This window comes from Muntiacus reevesi, chromosome 7, assembly GCF_963930625.1.
Source record: "Muntiacus reevesi chromosome 7, mMunRee1.1, whole genome shotgun sequence".
Lineage (NCBI taxonomy): Eukaryota > Metazoa > Chordata > Mammalia > Artiodactyla > Cervidae > Muntiacus > Muntiacus reevesi.
Window position 1 is genome coordinate 81303914 of NC_089255.1, and position 22061 is coordinate 81325974.

Here is a 22061-nt window from a genome sequence, read left to right on the forward strand (position 1 = left end):
GCCACATTGTTTAAATGACACTCCACAAGTCTACCTACTCTGCCACACCGTGTGTTATTTGAATAAATGACTTCTAGATTCTCTTGCACAGAGTAGTAGCTGGATTATTAAAGTCAGGTAGCCCTTTTGTCATTTTGTGTATGACATATTTGCCATTGAAGCACACTTAATATGTGCCATTCATGTTTTAAGCTAGATGGAGTGATAGACATAAATAAGGCAAAATCCTTGTAGTAGCTGACAGTCTAGTGGTAGAGAAAAAATGAGAAGATCACTAATAGATATACGATGTACACTATATGAACTGTCAAACCTGCGCTGACTTCAAGGTTGGGAGGTAAGGGCTAGGAGGAAGCTTCTCAGCAGAGGTGGTAATATGTAGACCTTACAAATCAAGAGTCTTTCTTTTTGGTTGTGCTGCATGGCAAATGGTATTTTAGGTGCCTGACCAGGGACTGAATCTGGACCCTCAGCAGTGAGAGTGTAGAATCCTAACCATTGGGCGGTCAGGAAATTCCCCAGATCCCACAGTCTTAGCTACCCGCTGCAACATGGCTATAATGTTTTTTTTTGGATATTCTAAAGGGCCTGGATATTGGATTATAATTCATGGTATAGGTCTGCACTGTCGAGTTTAATTCATTAAAATTAAAATTTAAAATAGTTTTCAATTACACTGGCCATATTTCAAGTGTTCAGAAGTCAGGTGTGACTAAATTGAATTTTAAAATCCAGTTTTTTTTATTTGCAATATTCATATTTAAAGATCCTCAACAGACATATTTAGCTAATGGCTACCAATATTGAATGGACATTGCAGATTAAAGAATAGAATTCTGATTGCAGAAATTTATTTTGGATAGGTATGGTTTTGCTAATAGCCACCTAAAGGCAGAAGAAAGTGCTTGTTAATAAAAGTTCCCTTATAGAAAGCATTTTTAGGAAATCTTTGAAGCAAAAGTATTGTGAATTTAAAAATAGTTCTAAATGATTTTTCCTGTTTTTTTCTTGTCACAAAAGGAAAAACTAGTAAACACTTCATTTAGAATCTAGAAACCATGAAGTTTCATTTTTTTTCCTTGTCAATTAAAAACTGATTGTTACCATGGGTGAAAAAGCTAGATGTGAACGTTTCATTTTGAGTATATTCTTGAGGCAAAGTTGTCTTCTTTATAAAGGGGGTCCAGGTTCTTTGTTAAGAAGGAAATTAGAGTTAATAAAATATTGACAGTCATACAGAATTTAAGACTAAAAGATAACAAGATGAGTTAGATAAAGCCAGCCCTTCGTTTTGAGCTGTTTAAATTTAAGGAGCCAGATCCTATTTTACTTCCATAGCAAACAGGGCAGTAATGTATAAATAAAGACAAACTATCTTTATGTGGGAAGTGTTAATAAATTGGATTGCTTTGCCTTGGAATCTATAGTGTAAAGAAGTGGCCTTGGTCCTGACTTTATGGACTAGTGACTGCTCTAGCCTTTCTAGTTTTGAACAGCCCCTCTCCCCAAGTAGTTTTAACAGATCTGGCATCCTGAATTTCCCATCTGCTTCGTCTTTCATTGCTTATTACTGATTTTTGCCACTTTTTTCCTTTTCTTTCTTTTTTTTTTTTTTTTGTCATTTGTTTCTCCATTCCTCCAAGTTCCGGACGTTTCTGGGGAAAATATAAAAACACAACTGTAGGTAGTCTGGACCTTCTATTTTATTTTTCTCATTCTTTTACTGAACTTCACTTCTTAACCACAAACACTGCGGTTTTTATTGTTCTTAGATTTCCAGTGCTGGAACTTCCCTGGCAGTCTAGTGGCTAACACTCTTGCTTCCACTGCAAGGGGCACAGGTTCAGTCCCTGGTTGTAAAACTAAAATCCCACATGCGTGTGGCACAGGAAAAAACAAACACAAAAAACTTCCAGTGCTATCTTAGGTAGGTATGAATGAGTGAAAGTTATTTGATCTCCCCCCTTACTTAGCCAATAATCTCAGGTTAACAAAATCTTAACTTTCATGTAGGTATAATCAGTCTCCAATTCCAGCTCTCCATTTTATGATAGGCATCTTGAACCTTTGCTTTCTATTCAGAAGACCTCCCCCACTCCACTTGTCTGGTTTCTAACTACAGTTTGCAATTTCTTGAGCCTTGCTCAGGTATTTTCATTATCTTCTTTCTTCCTTCTGTCTGGAATAAGTTTTGAAAAACACAGGAAATTAACCTTAGGTCCTCCCTTCCCTTTTCACTACACTTGAGATTCCATAAACTAGCTTACAGTTTTATGTGTGCTTCACATTTCTTAAAGTGAAAAAGTGAAGTCACTCAGTCATGTTCAACTCTTTGTAACCCCATGGACCATAGCCCACCAGGCTCCTCCATCCATGGAATTTTCCAGGCAAGAGTACTGGAGTGGGTTGCCATTTCCTTCTCCAGGGGACCTTCCTGACCCAGGGATGGAACCCGGGTCTCCCACATTGCAGGCAGATGCTTTACCATCTGAGCCACCAGGGAATCCCAACATTTTCTTAAGTCTCACTCAGTGTTTTTATATTTACTTTCTACTGGTGACTGATGATAATCCCAAATGAGATTCCACCCATGTAAGAGGCTACACCATGGTTTACATCTTGGCACTCTGGGCGTTTGCTCTCTATTGGGTCTCTTGCTCAGTTGCTAAATCGTGTCTGACTCTTTGTGACCCTATAGACTGGAGCACTAGGCTTCCCTGCCCTTCCTGGAGTTTGCTCAGATTAATGTCCATTGAGTCAGTGCTGCTATCTAACTTAACTCATCCTCTGCCACCCTCTTCTTTTGCCTTCAGTCTTCCCCTGGGATGTCACTTTAGCCTTGTTCCTCCAGTCTGTGTCTTTACTGGTTCTTCCTCAGTGCTTCCTGGGTTTCTGTATACCTTAAAAGGTGAAGAAATACAGAATACTGGAGGAAAATTTATCTGTAGTCCAGTTATTCTGCCAGTGGTTGCTTTTTAAATCACTTTTATTTCCTTTTTGCAGGAATGTGTTTTGCCATATGCACAAATGTCTATAAAAGATGTTTATTAATTTAACAGGATAAGCATTTTTCTGTTACACATAATGTTTACAAACAATTTTAATCGCATTCTGTGGTGGGTGAAGAATACTTTATTGTAAGACATTTAACATTCCAATTTTTGCTATTAATAATACTCCATGAATATCTTTGCACAAAGTTTTTGTTTGTTCCTAAGATAGTTTGTCAGCATTTGAAGACTTTGTACTTACATCCCAGGTTGCATTCAAAGAGACTCAACTAGTTCACAGATGGATGGGTTTTTAGCCTCTGCTTGTTTAACAAATGTATAGAACTGTTTTATGTGCTAGGCATTGTTCTCAGCACTTGTAATATATGTGAACAAACAGGCAAAAATTCCTACCCTTGTGAAGTTTGAGGAGGGAAGTGGGAGAAGAGAACTTTAAAAATTTTACTTGGGGGGGTGTCAACTTTTTTTTATTTCACCAACATTCCCTGTTAATGGAAAAACAAATACTACTTTGTTCTTAAATATAAAGTTGTGTGTAAAACCTACTTAAATCCATGTATTGGGGCGGGGAAGAGAAAGGGGTTGGGGATTGATGCTCTAGGAATACGAAGGGTTATCTTGGGAAAATTTAAGAGAAATAAAAAGTCTCATTTGGCCAGGTGCTGTTACTGATTTCATTTTCAGTTTTCTGATTAACTACCCGTGCATTTGAACATTTCTCCATTGTTCACCTTTCGTTTTACATGATAGTAAAACAGAGGATGAGATGGTTGGATGGCATCACCAACTCAATGGACATGGGTTTGGGTAAACTCAGGGAGTTGGTGATGGACAGGGAGGGCTGGCATGCTGTGGTTCATGGGGTCGCAAAGAGTCGGACACGACTGAGCAACTAAACTGAACTGAACTGATTCATTGTTAAGGGGCTTCCCAGGTGTTGCCCGTGGTAAAGAACCTACTTGCCAGTGCAGGAGAGGTAGGACATGCGGGTTCAATGCCTTGGTTGGGAAGACTCCCTGGAGGAGGGCACAGGCAACCCACTCCAGTATTCTTGCCTGGACAATGCTATGGACAGAGGAGTCTCATGGCCTACAGTCCATAGGATCGCAGAGTCGGACACCACTGAGCGACTAACACACAAGCTTTCAGATGAGTATGTGTGTGGTCTGCTACTTAAGGAGTTAGTTACTGGTACTGTTTTTACAGCCATCTGAATGGAAAGCTGGCAGATGCAAAAAATCAAAGGATCATAGGGCAACTCACTGTGCACCAGTTACTCTAACATTTGGGTATTACAAAAATGAGACAGTCATGCTTTGAAAGCTTACTATTTAGGAAGATAGGTTCTTAAACTTGGAACCCAAGAATCCCAGACGATGTTTGTTTAAAATGCAGTTTCTAAGGTTCTCCTCACCCACCAAAAGTCTTGATTCATTAGGGAGGGGGTGGAGGGCACAGGGATTTACAATTTGTTAGCTTTTCCTTTTGATTGCGGTGCCGCTGATGTGCATTGAGAAACGCTGTAGAGAAATGAAAGAAACGTTAGATTTAATGTACTATCACTTGTAGTGATCACTTGTAGGCCAGGAGAAGCACACACTGGGTCTGGTTTACGTGGAAATCTTGATCCTCAGCTCAGGAGCAGCCTCTAATCTCTGATAACCTCCTCCCCGCGCTGGCGCCCACGGGGACGGGGGTTGGTGAGCCAGGGGCGGGGTGTCCCTCCAGGTCAGAAGCCCGACTAAAGCGCCAGCTCCCTCGCCCCAAACGCCACCACCGGAAGCTCCGCCCCCTCCCCCTGGGACCCGCCTCTACGCCGCTGGGACCCCTCCAGGGCCACGCCCCTCGGCGGGCGGGTCACCAACGACGCCCGGGCCGGAAGTGACGACACCGGTGAAGCCTTTTGGGTGGGGCCTGGGCCATCAGCTCCAAAGGCCGCGATTTCACATCGGAAACAAAACAGCGGATGCTCGGGAGGGAACCTCGGCTGCTAGAGGCCGGTGGTGGTGGAGGCGAGGGAAGGGTAGGTACCCGAAGGGGAGTTGGGGGTGACAGGAACGCGCTTCACATCCGGCGCCAGTACGGGCGGCTGCGGGCAGGGCCGGGCCCTTTGTCGCCGTCCGGGCCGCGGAGCCGGTGTCCTCGAGGATGAGGCGCGGGGCGCGGTCGGGCGGGGACCGAGTAACCCCGTGTGGGGAACCAGGAGGGGCGGCCCGTTTCTCCGGCGCCGGGGGCGGCGCGCAGTCCGGTTGAAGAGAGAGTTCCCCTCCTCAGCCTTGGTACGGAAGTGCTGGTTTCCCGAAGACAGTTCAGGGCGCAGGTGCCTTGGGCGGGGATTGACCGTCTTGCCTGGAGTTGGAGCGGGAGAAAAGAGGAAGCGCCTTGCGCTGGGTCTTGTTGAGCAACTGGTGAAACTCCACGCCTCGTCCCCTGAGTGTGTCCTTGTCCGGGGGAAGAGAGTGGCACTCAGGGCTAATTTCCTTCTGTCTCAGTTCGAGGCGGAAAACACCGGGGTCTGAGGCTTTTGCCTTAATCAGGACTGTCGCGAGGCTTATATGTCCAGTGCTTTGTCTGTATTTTGGATACTTGGCTTTTTGATCCCGCAGATTCCTTTCAAATAAGTATCTGCTTCTCTGGTAGGAAAGTCACCTTAATAATTTTACAAGCGTTGTTTGCCTGCTTTGGACAAGCGGAATAAAGCGTTCAAGGTTTACTATGGGAGATAAGAATGGAAGGCAAATCACTATATGGCTGAGTACGTTGTAAAAGGCGTAAGTATTCTCTCAAGTTTGAGGCAGGTGGAGATTACATCTGGTTAAGCGCATCTTGTTACTTGAGTTACGTTTCACCATGGAAAGGTTTTCACCCTCGGAGTTGAATTGAGGGCATTATATCAGCGTGTACTACAAAGAGCGACTCTCTGGATCCTAAGCGGCCGGTACCCAGTGTGCACTTTAAATTACTCTTATGGAGGAGAATAAAAACAGGAACGAGATTGGGAGCCGACTGCATTTGACTGATTTCAGTCACCTGCCAAAGCCAGTTTCAATTCTCCTTTAACTCATTACAGAGTTCTGCCAACGTAAACCCCCTCCCACCTCCATTTAGTAACAAGCCCTTAACAATGAAAAAGAAGCTTATTTATTGAGTGCATGGATTTCCTCACTTCTTACCCTCCTCTCTCCAGAGAAAAGTAGATGATAGAAGCGGCATCTATCATCTGTTTTTACATTCGTTGGCTCATCTTCCTTGAGTAAATAGTTATCACAACTCTGGGCATACTTTCCTCTGGGTGGATATGGCCTGGTGCTGAATTTTAAGTTAGTGGCTGCCTCTTGTCCTAGACTGCTGCATGAATTTCCATTTGGGGAGAACTGGGGGATTGGAGTTGGTCTCTGAGAATCATTCCAGCAGGAAAGATAGAAAGTTTGTCTGTCAGCAAGGCTTTTGTGGTCCCCTTCCCCTCCCTCAGATCCAGGTTCCCTCAGCTGCTGCTCTCCCACTGCTTTACCTCAGATTTCAGGGGAGACTTGTTTCTTTTGGATGTATTCTGAAAAATTTATAGTGCCTCTCCTTTGTGTGATCAATGCCAGGCAGATTTGGAAGGTGTTTTGAGCTTTGCTCTTAATAAGTTTTGTGACAAGAACTTTGCCTTAGGTACATAAGGTCTAGAATGAGTGAGAGATTTGAGGTGACTTTTGCATGATCCGGGTGAGATATAATGAAAATTTGGTGGTGACAGAGGCTTAGAAAGGAGGAAAAGTATGAAAAGGATATGACGGTCAATTGAGAAGCAAGGAATAAAATGTGAAGTTGACTAGGAGGCTTTTTTTGGAAAATGGGGGAAACAGTCGTAGGAATAAGAAAGCTAGGAGCAAAGGAGAGTCTGGAAGAGGAGAAATCAGTTTAGAAGTATCACTTTTCAAGTGCCAGTAGTTGAAATATCCCGTGGACAGGCCTGGAGCTGTAAACGTGTGTCCCTTAAATAGCCTTACCAGTTGATTTTGGAACAGTGGAGGAGAAACCTAAGAAAAGGAGGGGGACAAGGAAGCCCAGGCAGAGCCTAGAAACACTTATAATGAGAGGGTAGAAGAGGATAAGGAACCAGCTGAGGGGAATGAGTGGTGGGAGGAGAACCTCCACGGTGCAGTGTCACTGAACTGAGGAAGGGAGGGAAGCTTCAGGAAGGAAAAGGTTGTCAGGGATTTTCGGTATTAAGCCTGTTTGTCAGAGAAAGAACTGAAGCTTTAGAGCAGCACTGTCCAATAGAAACATCATGTGAGAGCTACAAAGGTCAGTGTTAAGTTTTCTGATGAGCAAATTTTTTTTCCAGTTATTTTTATTAGTTGGAGGCTAATTACTTTACAATATTGTAGTGGTTTTTGCCATACATTGACATGAATCAGCCATGGATTTACATGTGTTCCCCATCCCGATCCCCCCTCCCGCCTCCCTCCCCATCTCACCTGATGAGCAAATTTTTTAAAGGTAGAAATAGGTGAAATTAATTTGAATAATGTATCTTATATAACTCAGTACAGCTGAATAATTTTATTTCAACATGTTATTAATGTAAAAACATTCTTGTCTGTCTTCCCCTCTAGATAGTAAGCGCCTTAAGTGACCAGAAGCATCATCGGATGCACTAGTACCCCTCGTACCTGCCACAGTGTGTGTTTGTGCAGAAGAATCCCAACAAGTGTTTGTTGATTAAAGGGTATTAATGTTTGACTATGCCTTGTACAGTTCCTTAAGGTGATCTAAAGCAAACAAGAGAATGCATTGCTGAGAACAGTCAATGATTTACAAATTAACTGTGAATAGTCCTTTTCTTTGTTAAAGATTAGTTGTGTTCTGCCATTTCCACAACAGATTTTCCACAATGACTCATTTTAATTACATCTTTCATGTAGAGTTACTGAAAGGAAATTTGAGAGGAAAAGAATCTCTTTAACTATATAAGTAATAATACAGGACCATGGTCCCATATCCACAGTTTTCAGGTCAAAAGCTCCTAAATCATTTGACGGCAAACTCTAACCTGAGCCTCTTTATGTAACTTAAGACTCACTGTATATTTCACTACATATTTATTAGTGTGTTTGATTTTGTGGCTCTATCTAATACCCTGGGGGGAGCATTATAAAACATAGCATTTGCCTCATGTTGTAGTGCGGGAGACCTGGGTTTGATCCTTGGGTTGGGACGATCCCCTGGAGAAGGGAAAGGCTACCCACTCCAGTATTCTGGCCTGGAGAATTCCATGGACTGTAGAGTCCATGGGGTCTCGAAGAGTTGGACACGACTGTGCAACTTTCACTTTGACCTTTACAGAATCCAAAAAATACATAAATTCTAAACCTGTTTAGTCTTAAGGGTTTCAGATAAAGGATTTTAGGTTTATGTCTTTGTTCATTTTTTATTGCTCCTTCTGAGCCCACATAACCATTATTACTTAAAGACAACCATGATAACTCTACATAGTAGACCTCCCCCAAACTCAGTGCCTTAGAGCGTTAGCTCTCACTCTTCTTAAGGTGACAACTCGGGCAGTTCTGCTTTGCCCTTGTTCTGGGCCCCAGGCTGAAGGGGCAGTGACTACCCAAATAAGTTCTTGAGGGAACAGCAGAAGTACAGGAAGGCAGGGCCCCCTGCACAAACACAGTTTAACTGTTTGTGCTGCATCTGCCAAGATTCCATGACCAAAGGAAGTTGTCAGGTTGAGCCCAAAGGCATGGAGTGGGTAGTAGACTGCACCCACCTTGAGGCCACAGCAACTCACAGAGCCAAGCTCAACATCCTTTCTTGGGCATGTTGGAGGGGGGAGTGAATATATGCTGAATAATAATCTAATCTACCACAGATGGTTCACAGTAGAGTGGGAAGGGAGGAAGCAGGGGGAAAAAAATCACCAAATTGGATGTATCACTGTGCTTGCTCTTTTAGGGCCTGTCACTCTCACGAAGCCTCTTGTGGGACTGGGGAGATTATTTGCTCTCTAATCTCTTAAAATTGAGTGTCTTTCTAGGCTGTATTTCTGATGTTTTAGATTAATTTCAAATTATTAATTTTAGTTTGTTACCTTGGGATGTAGTGAGAGACAGAAGCATGCATTGATCCTGTGATACTTTTTAAAATGCTGATGGATAGAAGGTTTCTGGTTAGATAAATTTTTCTGTTCAGCACATTTAAACTTCGAGATTATTTGTATTCTCCTGGGGCTTTTAGTCTTCATGTATAATAGAAAGAAATTATAACTGCCCATCAGAAAAGGATTTCTTTTTCCTTTTATCTGATTGAGCAAGTGTTTGAGAAAAAAGGAAATGGATAGCAATGAATTCAAGTGTTGTGCTTTATCAGTCTCAAAAAATCTTTAGCAGATGGCCAGAGAGAGAAAACACCGAAATCCACTTAGATCCCTACTCCCACTCCCTCTGCAATTCAGGTCATGTGAAAGATCCCCACTTCCCAACAACTGTCTTTTCTTGTTCTCAGGGCGCTGTTCGTAATGTTATAAGGTCCAGTAGTGTCTTTTTGCCACACTGCTGGGACAGTGGGTCATTGGCCGCCTCCATGCAGTCATCAATTGTTTTCAGCTGTTACTGGCCCTGAATCAAATCTAGCTTTGCCTGCCCCTTTCTTTGTACCAACAATGTTTGTTTGTTCTCCAGGCCTGACTGGAGACCTAGCTAGCCCTGTTGCCTACCTCCACTTCCTACTGAGCTCCATATAATGGGTAGGTCTTCCAGGAAGTGTCAGCATTGTGATCTTTAATGCATCAGTGGAGGCATGAGCTTTCTTCAGGTGAACTGGCAAAAGACCTGGGCTGGGTGGGTGTCAGAATATTTGGCTTCTGAAATTGCTGTTACTTGCTCTATAATTGTACACCGGCAGATTCTTTCACCTTTCGTTAGCCTTAGTGTTTTACATGTAAATACAGATGTGTCTTAAATACAGTTGTCCTTTGGTGGGGGGCGAGGATGGAGGACAAGTGCTTTCAGGATTCCCACCAAGCCCGCCCCCCCCCCCCCCGACCCCACTGCTAACAGAATCCTTGGATTCTCAAGTCCTTTTTATAAAATGGCATAATATTTGCATATAATCTATACACATCCTCCTGTATACATTAAATTATCTCTAGATTACTTACAATACCTAATATGAATGAAAACACCTTTTCCAGTCCTGTGGCTACTGCTGAGTTTTCCAAATTTGCTGGCATATTGAGTGCAGCACTTTCACAGCATCATCTTTTAGGATTTTAAATAGCTCACCTGGAGTTCCATCACCTCCACTAGCTTTTTTCATAGTGATGCTTCCTACAGCCCACTTGACTTCACACTCCAGGATGTCTGGCTCTTGGTGAGTGACCACATCATTGTGGTTTTCTGGATCATTAAGACCTTTCTTGTATAATTCTTCTGTGTATTCTTGCCATCTCTTCTTAATCTCTTCTGCTTCTGTTAGGTCTTTAACATTTATGTCCATCCTTGCGTGAAATGTTCCCTTGACATCTCCAATTTTCTTGAAGAGATCTCTAATCTTTCCTGTTCTACTGTTTTCCTCTTATTTCTTTGTCTTGTTCATTTAAGAAGGTCTTCTTATCTCTTCTTGCTATTCTCTGGAACTCTGCATTCAGTTTGGTATATCTTTTTCTTTCTCATTTGCCTTTAGCTTCTCAGTTAGATAGTCAACTAAGCATAGGTCAGAACATTTGCTTTCAGTACTTTGAGAATACAACTGCTCTGCTGGAATCCACCTCCTATTTGGGTAAGCTAGCATACATGTTGTGAAACCCTAAATATAGGTTTAAACCTTCAAAAATCTATTTGACTTTTGAAATTGAAGTATATAGAAATGTGCACAGATCATAGGTATAGAGCTCAGAGAATTTTCAGATTGATACCTCTGTGTAACTAGCAACCAGATTAAGAAACAAAACATTACCAATAACTTCGAAAGCTTCCTGTGTACCTCCTTCTGGTGATCAGTTCCCATAAAAGTAACCATTGAGTCTACTGTTAATTTTAATTCATTTTATTTTAAAAATAATTTTATTTATTTTATTTTTTAAAACATTAATATTGTATATTTTAGGCAGAATTATCTCATTATATAATTACATCTTTTTTAGTTAATATTAATTTGCAATCTTTTGATCTCACGCCAGCTTACTAAGGGCTGAAGTTGGAGGGGAGGCTAAAAGTGGGCACAGTATTTAAAAGCATGTAGGATAGGGACTTCCTTGGTGGTCCCATGGTTAAGTAGTTTTGTCTTCACTGCAGGTGGCATGGTTTTGATCCCTGGTGGGAGTATTAAGACCCCAGTGCCTCATGGCATGTCCCTCCAAAAATATATGGGATAGAAAGGAAAGCATACCTTGATTATGAACTTGTCATGATTTAAATGATCCAAATATAGGTGATAAGGGTTAATTGGAAATCAATGCCTTTACTAAAGGAAAAAGTTGTTTTATGTGGTTTTCTATGGAAAAAATCATTAGAATAAAAAAGCAAAAAAAAAAAAAAAAAAAGCAGAATAATATTTAGAGGATAGAAGATCCTGAAATGAAACGACATTGACAATGTGCTTTCATATAAGTATGTACATGGTAGCGTTTTAGACACTTTAAATTAATTAGAGTATTGCTTAGGTATGCAAACCATTTTTTTCTTCTTCTGTATTTCTGAAGACTGAATGAAAAGCAAAGTTGAAGTCCTAAGGAATTGGCTAATGGACATTCAGGTACCTAGACAGGCACATGGGAGGGTGAAGTCTGGGAGACGGAGTAATGTGTATGAGCAAGGCGGTGCAAGGAGGCAGAGGAGAGGCTAGGGGTCAGGAGTCTGTGGTTTTGGTCCTGGTCTGCCCAGATAAATGCTTTTAAGCAAGTCACTGAACTTGGGTCTCCTTCTGCTTTTGTAAAATATATATGTTACCTAGTTCTGCTGCCTTGGAGCATTGTGGTAAAGGAAAAAATGAGATGATAAAAATAAATTAAAAGCACAAAACATAATTTTATGGTGATATAAATTAAGGTGGATCGGAAAAGGAATGTTGACAAGAACATTCTTTAAGATCATTTAGCACCCTTTGCTCTAGATCTGAAATCATTAGATATGATAGTGATTGAAAATATTTGGTTTCTCAAGCAGATCTACCTATTACCAAGTAGTAACTTGAGCTGACAAAAGTTTGTCAACTGAAGGTCTTGGCATAGTAATGTATTTCTGTTTTACAAATTAGCCTTGTAAGTGTTTAATTGGTGTGAATGGATTTACTAGAACTTAACCAACTCTGGGTAACCCAGTAAAATCTGTTCCAGACCTAATCCAGGAGCCAGCAAGTGACAGCAGCCTGTGGGGTCCTTAGAAAGCGTGGCCTGGAGGAGAACACATGAAAGAAAGGTTTGTTTTTGCTGAAAGTCATTTGCGAAAGTGTTTCAGAATAAAAGTATAATTGTAACGCACAAAAGATTGTTTTCTTTTTCCCTTTTTCAGAACCTCAAGAGGCTCTGTTTTCTGTGAAAAAGTATATCTGTACAGTTGCTCCAATGACAGAGCTACCCGCACCCTTGTCCTACTTCCAGAATGCACAGATGTCCGAGGACAACCACCTGAGCAATACTGTACGTAGCCAGGTACAGTGTCAACCTCTGCAACTACCCTTTCAGACTGTGGATTCATTGACCACCCTCCCTCACCTCCAGGAGAGGCACAGGACCGAGCAGGCTTTGTCAGCTTTACCCAATTTACATATTTGCTGAACTTCAAGTAAGGGAAAGCACTGTCCCATTTGGTGCAGGGGACGCAAGGCTGCGTGAGTCTTGATTGTTGATACGGTTCCTCCCTGGCTCAGACATCACCTCCCTTTTTGATGCCTTCTCCAACTTCCCCAGCTGTTTATTACCCTGCCTAGCTTGCTCTTACTCTTCTGTGGGCTGAGTACATTTTATTTGCTTTTAGTTTTTTAGTGCCTGGCCGGCCTGGTTCTTGACGGTGCTCAGTAAGTGCTCCTTGACAGAGTGATGAATGCAGGACTGAGTGTCGCAGTCCTGGGAGAGGTCAGAGAGAGAAGAAGGAAAGGGATGTAATCTGTGCGTGGAACACAGAGACTCGGCAGCTCCACACACAGACCAGAGCTGCCTGCTCCTCTGCTAGCTAATCATTACATGTTGAAGGCAGAGTTCACAGATGGCCTATGAGACGACTGGGGCGGCGGTATTATTTTTAGAGGTGGAGCCGGAATGGGGAAAAACACAAGGCCAACTGTAAGCCGGATAGGCTGCAGGGGGTGGGGAGCAGGGCCAAGCTTTCCCCTGTGCGAACCAGAGGGCCGAGCCAGTGGGGGAAGGAGAGAGGTTCCAGATCAGGAAAGAGAAACTTCCTCACAAGTGCTGTATGTCTGAAAGAGCATGGACTGTCTCATGGGCGAGTGTGTGCATGTCACTAGAAGCAGCCACAGAAGCTGGAGGACTATCCGCCCGATCTGCAGAGGGTTAGTTCATGGACTGAGGGGCGAACTACAGCACTGGGTGGCCAGAGATTGAGAATTCAGTTAAGGGTCAAAATGTGGGAGGAAGGCTTCCCAGAGGAAACTTCCATGGGTGCTTAGGATTCGAGTGGAGCCAACTGGGAAGTTGTGACTGATGGAAGAAGTAACACTAGTGGAAGAAGAGTTGTCCTACAGTGTAAATCGACAGGGGGACTCTCTCTGGGGACATCAGAAGCAGATCACACTGTATTGTTAGAGGATTTTAAACAAGTGAGATCAATTTAAAATGAATATCAAGGGAAACCCTGAAAGAGAACACCTGAGGGGTTGATGGGGACGGGAGAGGGGCTGTTGCCCTTTGTGTCTGGGTGGATGGTTAATAAGGAGTGTTCTGACAACACACTTGCTTCACTGCTGTGTGTCAGCAGCTTGACTTTCTCCTTTTTGCTGTTCCCTAGGAATGGCCTTTTGAAAAGTTAGACTGGGCTGAATTAGAACGTTCTTGGGGTACGGCTGTGTAAGTTTGGATGCTGCAGACTTTGTACTCATTTTCAAACTGTTATTTCAGAGGAGAGAGAAGAAAAGTGGGAATCGCAGACTTGGGTCTCCTTCCTTAGCCAGAGCTGCTCCTGTTTTGTCTGTTTCACATACCAATCTTCCATGGATCCCTTTAAACAAAAGATTCCACAACTAACAAGTTAAAGGTCACTCGTCTGCCCTCAGGAGATGAAACCAGCATACTGAATGTCTTCAGTGCGCTGGACTCCTACTCGGTGCTCTCACAAACATTATGCAGCTTTAGGGCCTGGCATTTTAGGGACATTTATCGTGAATGAGCAAGTTTTCCTTCTGTCTTCCCCTCCTTTGAATAGCTGCTCTATTAAAGTACTTATCTATATGACTCTATCTTTAGAGTACACAAGCATGCAATTTTACACTAGATATTACAGAAAGAAAAGAATATTCATTTACAAATATTTTTGAAGCTGAAAAGAGAGTGAATAACTTCCTTACAGACTAGGTAAATAGGTGAATTATCCTTTCCTTTTAAAAATGAAAATCATTGTATGTTTTTCAATTAAAAATAGTCTTAAAGGGACTTGCCTGGCGGTCCACTGGTTAAGACTAGGCACTTCCAATGCAATGGGTGTGGGTTTGATCCATGGTTGGAGAACTAGGATCAGTGTGCTGCATGGCATGGCCAAAAAAAAAAAAAAATGTTTAAAAGAAATATTCAGCAGGCCTGAATATGAAAATAAAGTTTTCTATATCTTATAAAGACAGACTGAACTCAAGTAAACTATTTTAGAAATTTCTGTGTAGTCCAGCTAATGTTCAGCTGTTCCATTTATTGTTTTATGTTCATACAATAAAAGCCTGACAAGGAAAAGATGGGTGATTTGGGTGATTTTCCCCTTTGTTTTTTCCACATGTTCAATAATACAGTAATCTCATAATTTAAAAAGAAATGTATTTTTAAAGAGGAAAATTTTTGGATGTGAAGGAAGGTCGCAAGAGGAGAATATGCTAGGTGGGGAATATCTGTGGAAAGGAGCAAAAGCCTTCAAGGTGCCCATGATGACTGACTGAACAAACAGTAGTGGGGAAATGAGAGCAACTGATGTCAGAGAAACCAGAAAAGCATGATAGCCTGAGGTCTTGGTCATTGGAATTTATATTCTGTCCTTGCCACTGATAAAAGCTTCAGTTGTGTTTGTCAGTTTCCATTTAAAAGACTGAAATGTTTACTGTGCTTTATAAAGAGGTTTCATAAAAATACTGACTTTTTGGACTTAAACTTTAAGCAGACTTTCATTTTCTAGAAAACTAGCCCATATAAAACATCTTAATTCCTGCTGGTAACAAATGAGAGGAGTTACATTGTTTTCACCTTTTCAGTTTTTAGTTTTCAGTTTTGACTTTTTTATGCTTGTTAGCCTTACTAGGTTATAAAATCTCTAAAACCAGCACCTTATTCATGTTTCTGAGCTGACTTTAGAATTTAATGACCAAGTGTCTCTACACCAGTTCAGTACAAATCTCCCTGCCAAAGAACAAAGAGGTTTGGGGTTTTTTTTTCTCACATTAACAAGAGAAAAATTTAAATTTTGTTTCTGCAAATAAAAATCTGAAGTGAATCTCAGTTGCATAAGGACTTCATCTTTTGTGTGAGAGGGTGCCCTGTTCTCTAGACCCACTCCTTGGCCATCACATCACTGCTCTTGACACCATGTCATTATCTACACTGCTGTCACCATGTGGGGCAGAGCTCCAATTTTTATGTGGAACAGCTGTCAAATGATAGTCTGGCATGTCACGAGAACCAAGCGGAGAATCCATTTTATTTCTCTCTGAAGAATGCGTGTCCTGCTTCAACCAAAAATGTTAACTGCTTTCCATTAGTTTACGCACCACCTCTGCTGGAAGCTAGAGTGGACCTCATGTTTTTGCTGTTGGTTGGCCATATCTAGAGGGACTGGAGACTGGAAGGTAGACTGACTAAATAACTCAAGTGTTTTTGACGAAGGGCAAAGCTTGTAAGCTGTTAAATAACTGAAGTTCTTTGTTTTCTATTTAATTTTGACTGCACTGGGTCATCATTTGCTGAGCACTTCTCTAGTTGTGAGCACAGGGCTACTCTCTAGTTGTGATGTACAGGCTTCTCATTGCAGTGACATCTTTTGTTTTGGAGCTAGGTGTGAGGGTTTCAATAGTTGTGGCACACAGGCTCAGCCCCGTGGCATGTAGGACTCTTCCTGGACCAAGTTGGTAGGTGGATTCTTAACCATTGAACTGCCTATTAGTTTGTAAAGTTTTTATTTTCTGGTGCAAAATTTTGATGGGTAGAGTTCATGTTTTGATTTGATATAAACTTACATCCCTTATCATGGATTAGCTGAGGCCTTTTTGCTTTTCTGAGATACAAAGAAGTGATTTTTTTTAAAGTAAGTCTAAAATTCATTTATATTGTTAATTAAACCTTTTAAAATATGTTACAGCAGTGATTTTCAAATTGGAGTCCCCTGGAAGAATTGTTAAAACAAATTCTCTGGCCCGAAACCCAGAATTCCTGATTTTGTAGGTCTGGTATAGGGCCAGAGAATTTGCATTTCTGACTACTTCCCAGATCCTGCCAATGCTTCTGGTCCAGGGACCATAATTTGAGAGCCACTGTATTTGAATAACGATTTAAAGGGAAGGTGACCTTGAAGAAAAACAATTAGATTTATAAATTGAATATTCAATATTTTAATTCTCATTAGTTTATTCTGACCCAAATTTTCTAGTCCTTAAGGCAATTAATTGTCAACAGCCTTTTTGATTTAGAATAGAAAGAAAAAAAAATCAGTTATTTGCCAACTAAAAAAGAAGTCTTAAAGCAGAAATTCATTAAAAGGTCAATGATAATACTCTGTAAAGCAATTGCTGAGGAATACATGCAGATTGTTACCTTCAGCTCTGCTAAATTTACAGCATTAAAATGTGTCTGGTCTTTATAAACAAGGTCATTTGCAGTATCTTCTGAATTCAAAAGACTAAATGCCAAGAACTTTATTAAGTTATTAAGAAATCATAAGCTGGTAGAACTAACCCTCTCATTTTCTAGATGATGGTGGGTCACTTTTTTAAAGTGTGAGAAATCTTATGAAATTAAACAAAATGCAGACATAAAAGATGTTTAAAGGTGATTAAATACTTGGGACCTTGAGAAAAAAATAAGTGAAAGGCGTGATCTAAATTTAAGCTGAATGAGGTTCACAGGCTTAACCAGTCAGCCTTTGGATGATGATATTGTCCTGTTCATGGTAATGAATTGGTTTTCCTTCCCACTCATATCAAAATGAAGTAAAGAGAAAAAAGAACTTAAAATCTTGGGGTGACCTCCGGAAAAACATGCTTGTTTTTGCATGAGAGTAAGTCAAGAGGTCTTTGGCACAGATCTTAATAGTTTGTTTAAAAAAAAAAAAAACAAGCTCTAGGTTCAAGCCACACATAACAGCACCATAAATGTGTAATATTATCTCTCACCAGTTATGTCAACTGTTCAGGGAAATGACAAGCTTCCTTGATGATGGAGTACTGGTTAAAGCTCTAACTCTGGGCAATCTCAAAGCTTGGGCAGGTGCTGGATAGAATTCTGCATGCTGTTGGAAACTGCGTATGATTAATAAATATTTTCAAGTTTTCCAGTTCACTTGCCAGTTCTTTAGTTCAGCTACTCTTCTCATTTTTTCTGCAGTGCAGGCTTAGGAGCCTCACATTTCTAATTGTGGAAATCCAAACAACATCTAGGGCTTCCCTGACAGTTGAGCTAGTAAAGAATCTGCCTGCAATGCAGGAGACCCTGGTTTGATTCCTGGGTTGGGAAGATCCACTGGAGAAGGGATAGGCCACCCACTCCAGTATTCTTGGGCTTCCCTTGTGATTCAGCTGGTAAAGAAGCCACCTGCAATGCAGGAGACCTGGGTTTGATCCCTGGGTTGGGAAGATCCCCTGGAGAAGGGAAAGGCTACGCACTCCAGTATTCTGGCCTGGAGAGTTCCATGGACCGTATAGTCCATGGGGTCACAAAGAGTCAGACACGACTGAGTGACTTTCACGTTCAACAGACAACTTTCAAACAGTATCTATAAAGTCTTATTGGTGCTTTTTATTTTTTTAATTTATTTTTAAAGATGATTTTATTTATTTATTTATTTTTGGCTGTGCTGGGTCTCTGTTGCTGTGCAGGCCTTTTTAGCTGTGGCGAGTAGGGGCGGCTCCCCAGTTGCCATGCTCGCATTTCTCACTGTGGCGGCCTCTCTCGCTGCAGAACACAGGCTCTAGGCGCGTGGGCTCCAGTAGTTGCAGCGTGTGGACTCGGTAATTGCGATGTGCCGCCCTGCAGTGTGCAGGCTTCACTAGTTCTGGCTCGTGGGCTTAGTTGCTCTGCATCTGTGTGGGATCTTCCCTGATTGGGGATCGAACCCAAGTCTCCTGCATTGGCAGGTGAATTCTTACCCACTGCACAACCAGGGAAACCCTGTAATTGGAGGATAATTGCTTTACAATGTTGTATTGGTTTCTGCCATACAACAACATGAATCAGCCATAAGTATATGTACATCACCTCCCTCTTGAACCTCCCTCCCACAATGCTTTTTCTTATAAATAAATATGTAAAGTAAGTAAATAACATGAAGTTTATAAATATATCAATGTAATGGAATACAGTGTTAATTTTTAGGCCTTTGACTTGGTACATAGGAATATATACATGAAATAATATTCAATGAAAAAAGTAAGAACAAGTTGTTTTTCTTATTAAATAATCTAAGTTCATATTCAGCAATACAGAATAATAAACTTCTGTGTGGCAAAAACTGCCATGAACAAAGTGAAAAAACAAACTGGGCAAAGGCTTATATACCTAGTGACAGATATATCTATTTATTTTACTTTACAACATTGTATTGGTTTTGCCATACATTGACTTGAATCCGCCATGGGTGTACGTGTGTTCCCCATCCTGAACTCCCTCCCACCTCCCTCCCCGTTCCATCCCTTTGGGCCATCCCAGTGCGCCAGCCCCAAGCATCTTGTATCGTGCATCGAACCGGGACCGGCGATTCGTTTCACATGTGATAATTTACATGTTTCAGTGCCATTCTCCCATATCATCCCACCCTCGTCCTTTCCCACAGAGTCCAAAAGACTGTTCAATACTTATGTGTCTTTCTTGCTGTCTTGCATACAGGGTTATTGTTACCATCTTTCTAAATTCCATATATATGTGTTAGTATACTGTATTGGTGTTTTTCTTTCTGGGTTACTTCACTCTGTATAATAGGCTCCAGTTTCATCCACCTCATTAGCACTGATTCAAATGTATTCTTTTTAATGGCTGAGTAATAATATTCCGTTGTGTATATGTACAACAGCTTTCTTATCCATTCGTCTGCTGATGGACATCTAGGTTGCTTCCATGTCCTGGCTATTATAAACAGTGCTGCAATGAACATTGGGGTGCACGTGTCTCTCTCAATTCTGGTTTCCTTAGTGTGTATGCCCAGCATCAGGATTGCTGGGTCACATGGTAGTTCTATTTCCAGTTTTTAAAGGAATCTTCACACTGTTCTCCATAGTGGCTGTACTAGTTTGCATTCCCACCAACAGTGTAAGAGGGTTCCCTTTTCTCCACACCCTCTCCAGCATTTATTGCTTGTAGACTTTTGGATAGCAGCCATTCTGACTGGCGTGTAATGGTACCTCATTGTGGTTTTGATTTGTATTTCTCTGATAATGAGTGATGTTGAGCATCTTTTCATGTGTTTGTTAGCCATCTATATGTCTTATTTGGAGAAATGTCTGTTTAGTTCTTTGGCCCACTCTTTGATTGGGTTATTTATTTTTTTGGAATTGAGCTGTAGGAGTTGTTTGTATATTTTTGAGATTAATTCTTTATCTGTTGCTTCATTTGCTATTATTTTCTCCCATTCTGAAGGTTGTCTTTTCACTTTGCTTAGTTTCCTTTGTTGTGCAGAAGCTTTTAATTTTAATTAGGTCCCATTTGTTTATTTTTGCTTTTATTTCCAATATTCTGGGAGGTGGGTCATAGAGGATCCTGCTGTGGTTTATGTTGGAGAGTGTTTTGCCTCTGTTCTCCTCTAGGAGTTTTATAGTTTCTGGTCTTACATTTAGATCTTTAATCAACATTTTGAGTTTATTTTTGTGTATGGTGTTAGAAAGTTTTCTAGTTTCATTCTTAAAAATACGGAACGTTTCACGAATTTGCGTGTCATCTTTGCACAGGGGCTTATGAAGTTAAAAGGGACATAACTCAGAAAGAAATTACTAAAAGAGATAAACAGAAACACTACTTTTGCTTTATTGACTACACCAAAGCCTTTGACTGTGTGGATCACAACAAACTGTGGAAAATTCTGAAAGAAATGGGAATACTAGACCACCTGACCTGCCTCCTGAGAAATCTGTATGCAGGTCAGAAGCAACACTTAGAACTGGACATGGAATAACAGACTGGTTCCAAATCAGGAAAGGAATACGTCAAGGCTGTATATTGTCACCCAGCTTATATTCAGAGTGCATCATGCAAAATGCTGGGTTGGATGAAGCACAAGCTGGAATCAAGATTCCTGGGAGAAATATCAATAACCTCAGATATGCAGATGACACCACCTTTATGGCACAAAGTGAAGAACTAAAGAGCCTCTTGAAAGTGAAAGAGGAGAGTGAAAAAGTTGACTTAAAGCTCAGTGTTCAGAAAACTAAGATCACGGCATCTGGTCCCGTCACTTCATGGCAAATAGATGGGGAAACAGTGAGAGACTTTATTTTGGGGGGCTCCAAAATCACTGCAGATGGTGACTTCAGCCATGAAATTAAATGACACTTGCTCCTTGGAATAAAAGCTATGACCAACCTAGATAGCATATTAAAAAGCAAAGACATTACTATGCTAACAGATCCGTCTAGTCAAAGCTATGGTTTTTCCACTAGTCATGTATGGATGTGAGAGGTGGACTATAAAGAAAGCTGATCACCAAAGAGTTGATGCTTTTGAACTGTGGTGTTGGAGAAGACTCTTGAGAGTCCCTTGGAGAGCAAGGAGATCCAACCAGTCCATCCTAAAGGAAATCAGTCCTGAATATTCATTGGAAGGACTGACGCTGAAGCCGAAGCTCCAATACTTTGACCACCTCACGCGAAGACCTGACTGATTGGAAAAGACCCTGATGCTGGGAAAGATTGAAGGCAGGGAGAGAATGAGATGATAGGGGATGAGATGGTTGGATGGCATCACCGACACAATGGACATGAGTTTGAGTATGCTCCGAAAGTTGGTAATGGACAGGGAAGGCTGGCCTGCTGCAGTCCATGGGGTTGCAAAGTTGGACACAACTGAGTGACTGAACTGAACAGATGAGCAGTATACATATATGGAGGTGGAAAAAGAAATATAAATGGTAATAAATCAACCTTACTAGTAATCAGACATAGAAATGAAAACCTTTGTCTTTCGCCTTTCATCGAGCAAGGCTTGGTTCTTATTGCTACTGAAGGTTTGGGGAAATAGGCACTCTTCATTTGGCGTTCATAGGAGTTAAAAGTTTGTCTTTATTTGGAAGCAAGCTGTCAAAAGTCTTCTACATACACATGCCTTTTGCAGATAATCTGGCAATTAAATCTAAAAATGCACGTAAAGACTTCCCTGGCACTCCAGTGGTTAAGACTCTGAGCTTCCACTACAGGGACATGGATTTGATCCTAGGTAGGGGAAATTCCACATGTCTAGAGGTACGGCCAAAGAAGAAAGAAAGAAATGCGTGTACATTTTGACCAAGTATGACCACTTCTAGAAGCTTATCCTATAAAAACATTTCCATAAGAGTACCAGGAAGTATAGACAAGACTATTCATTGAAGTATTATTTATAACTGAGAATTTGAGATAATCTGCCTTATACCCAGTCAATATTATAAGTTAATGGAGAATAGTAGGATCTTTTGACTAAACTGTCTGAAGTAGAATCTCAGCTCTGGAACCTCTTAGCTG

At 41.3% G+C, this 22061-nt stretch overlaps 1 protein-coding gene across 3 annotated transcripts in view; it reads left to right on the forward strand.

Moving 5' to 3' along the window:
• Window positions 1–4905: 4905 nt before the first annotated feature.
• The window catches only part of PSEN1 (presenilin 1), a 67054-nt gene continuing 49898 nt past the window's right edge, over window positions 4906–22061 (forward strand). The window contains exons 1-3 of one of the 3 annotated variants that reach the window (XM_065940071.1): window positions 4906–5034; window positions 12337–12418; window positions 12512–12651. In XM_065940071.1, the coding sequence (XP_065796143.1) occupies window positions 12565–12651 (87 nt within the window). In that variant the 5' untranslated portion in view covers window positions 4906–5034; window positions 12337–12418; window positions 12512–12564. Of the gene's footprint in view, window positions 5035–7677; window positions 7729–12336; window positions 12419–12511; window positions 12652–22061 lie in introns of those variants that run through there. The other 2 variants (XM_065940073.1, XM_065940072.1) reach the window with 2 other exon arrangements.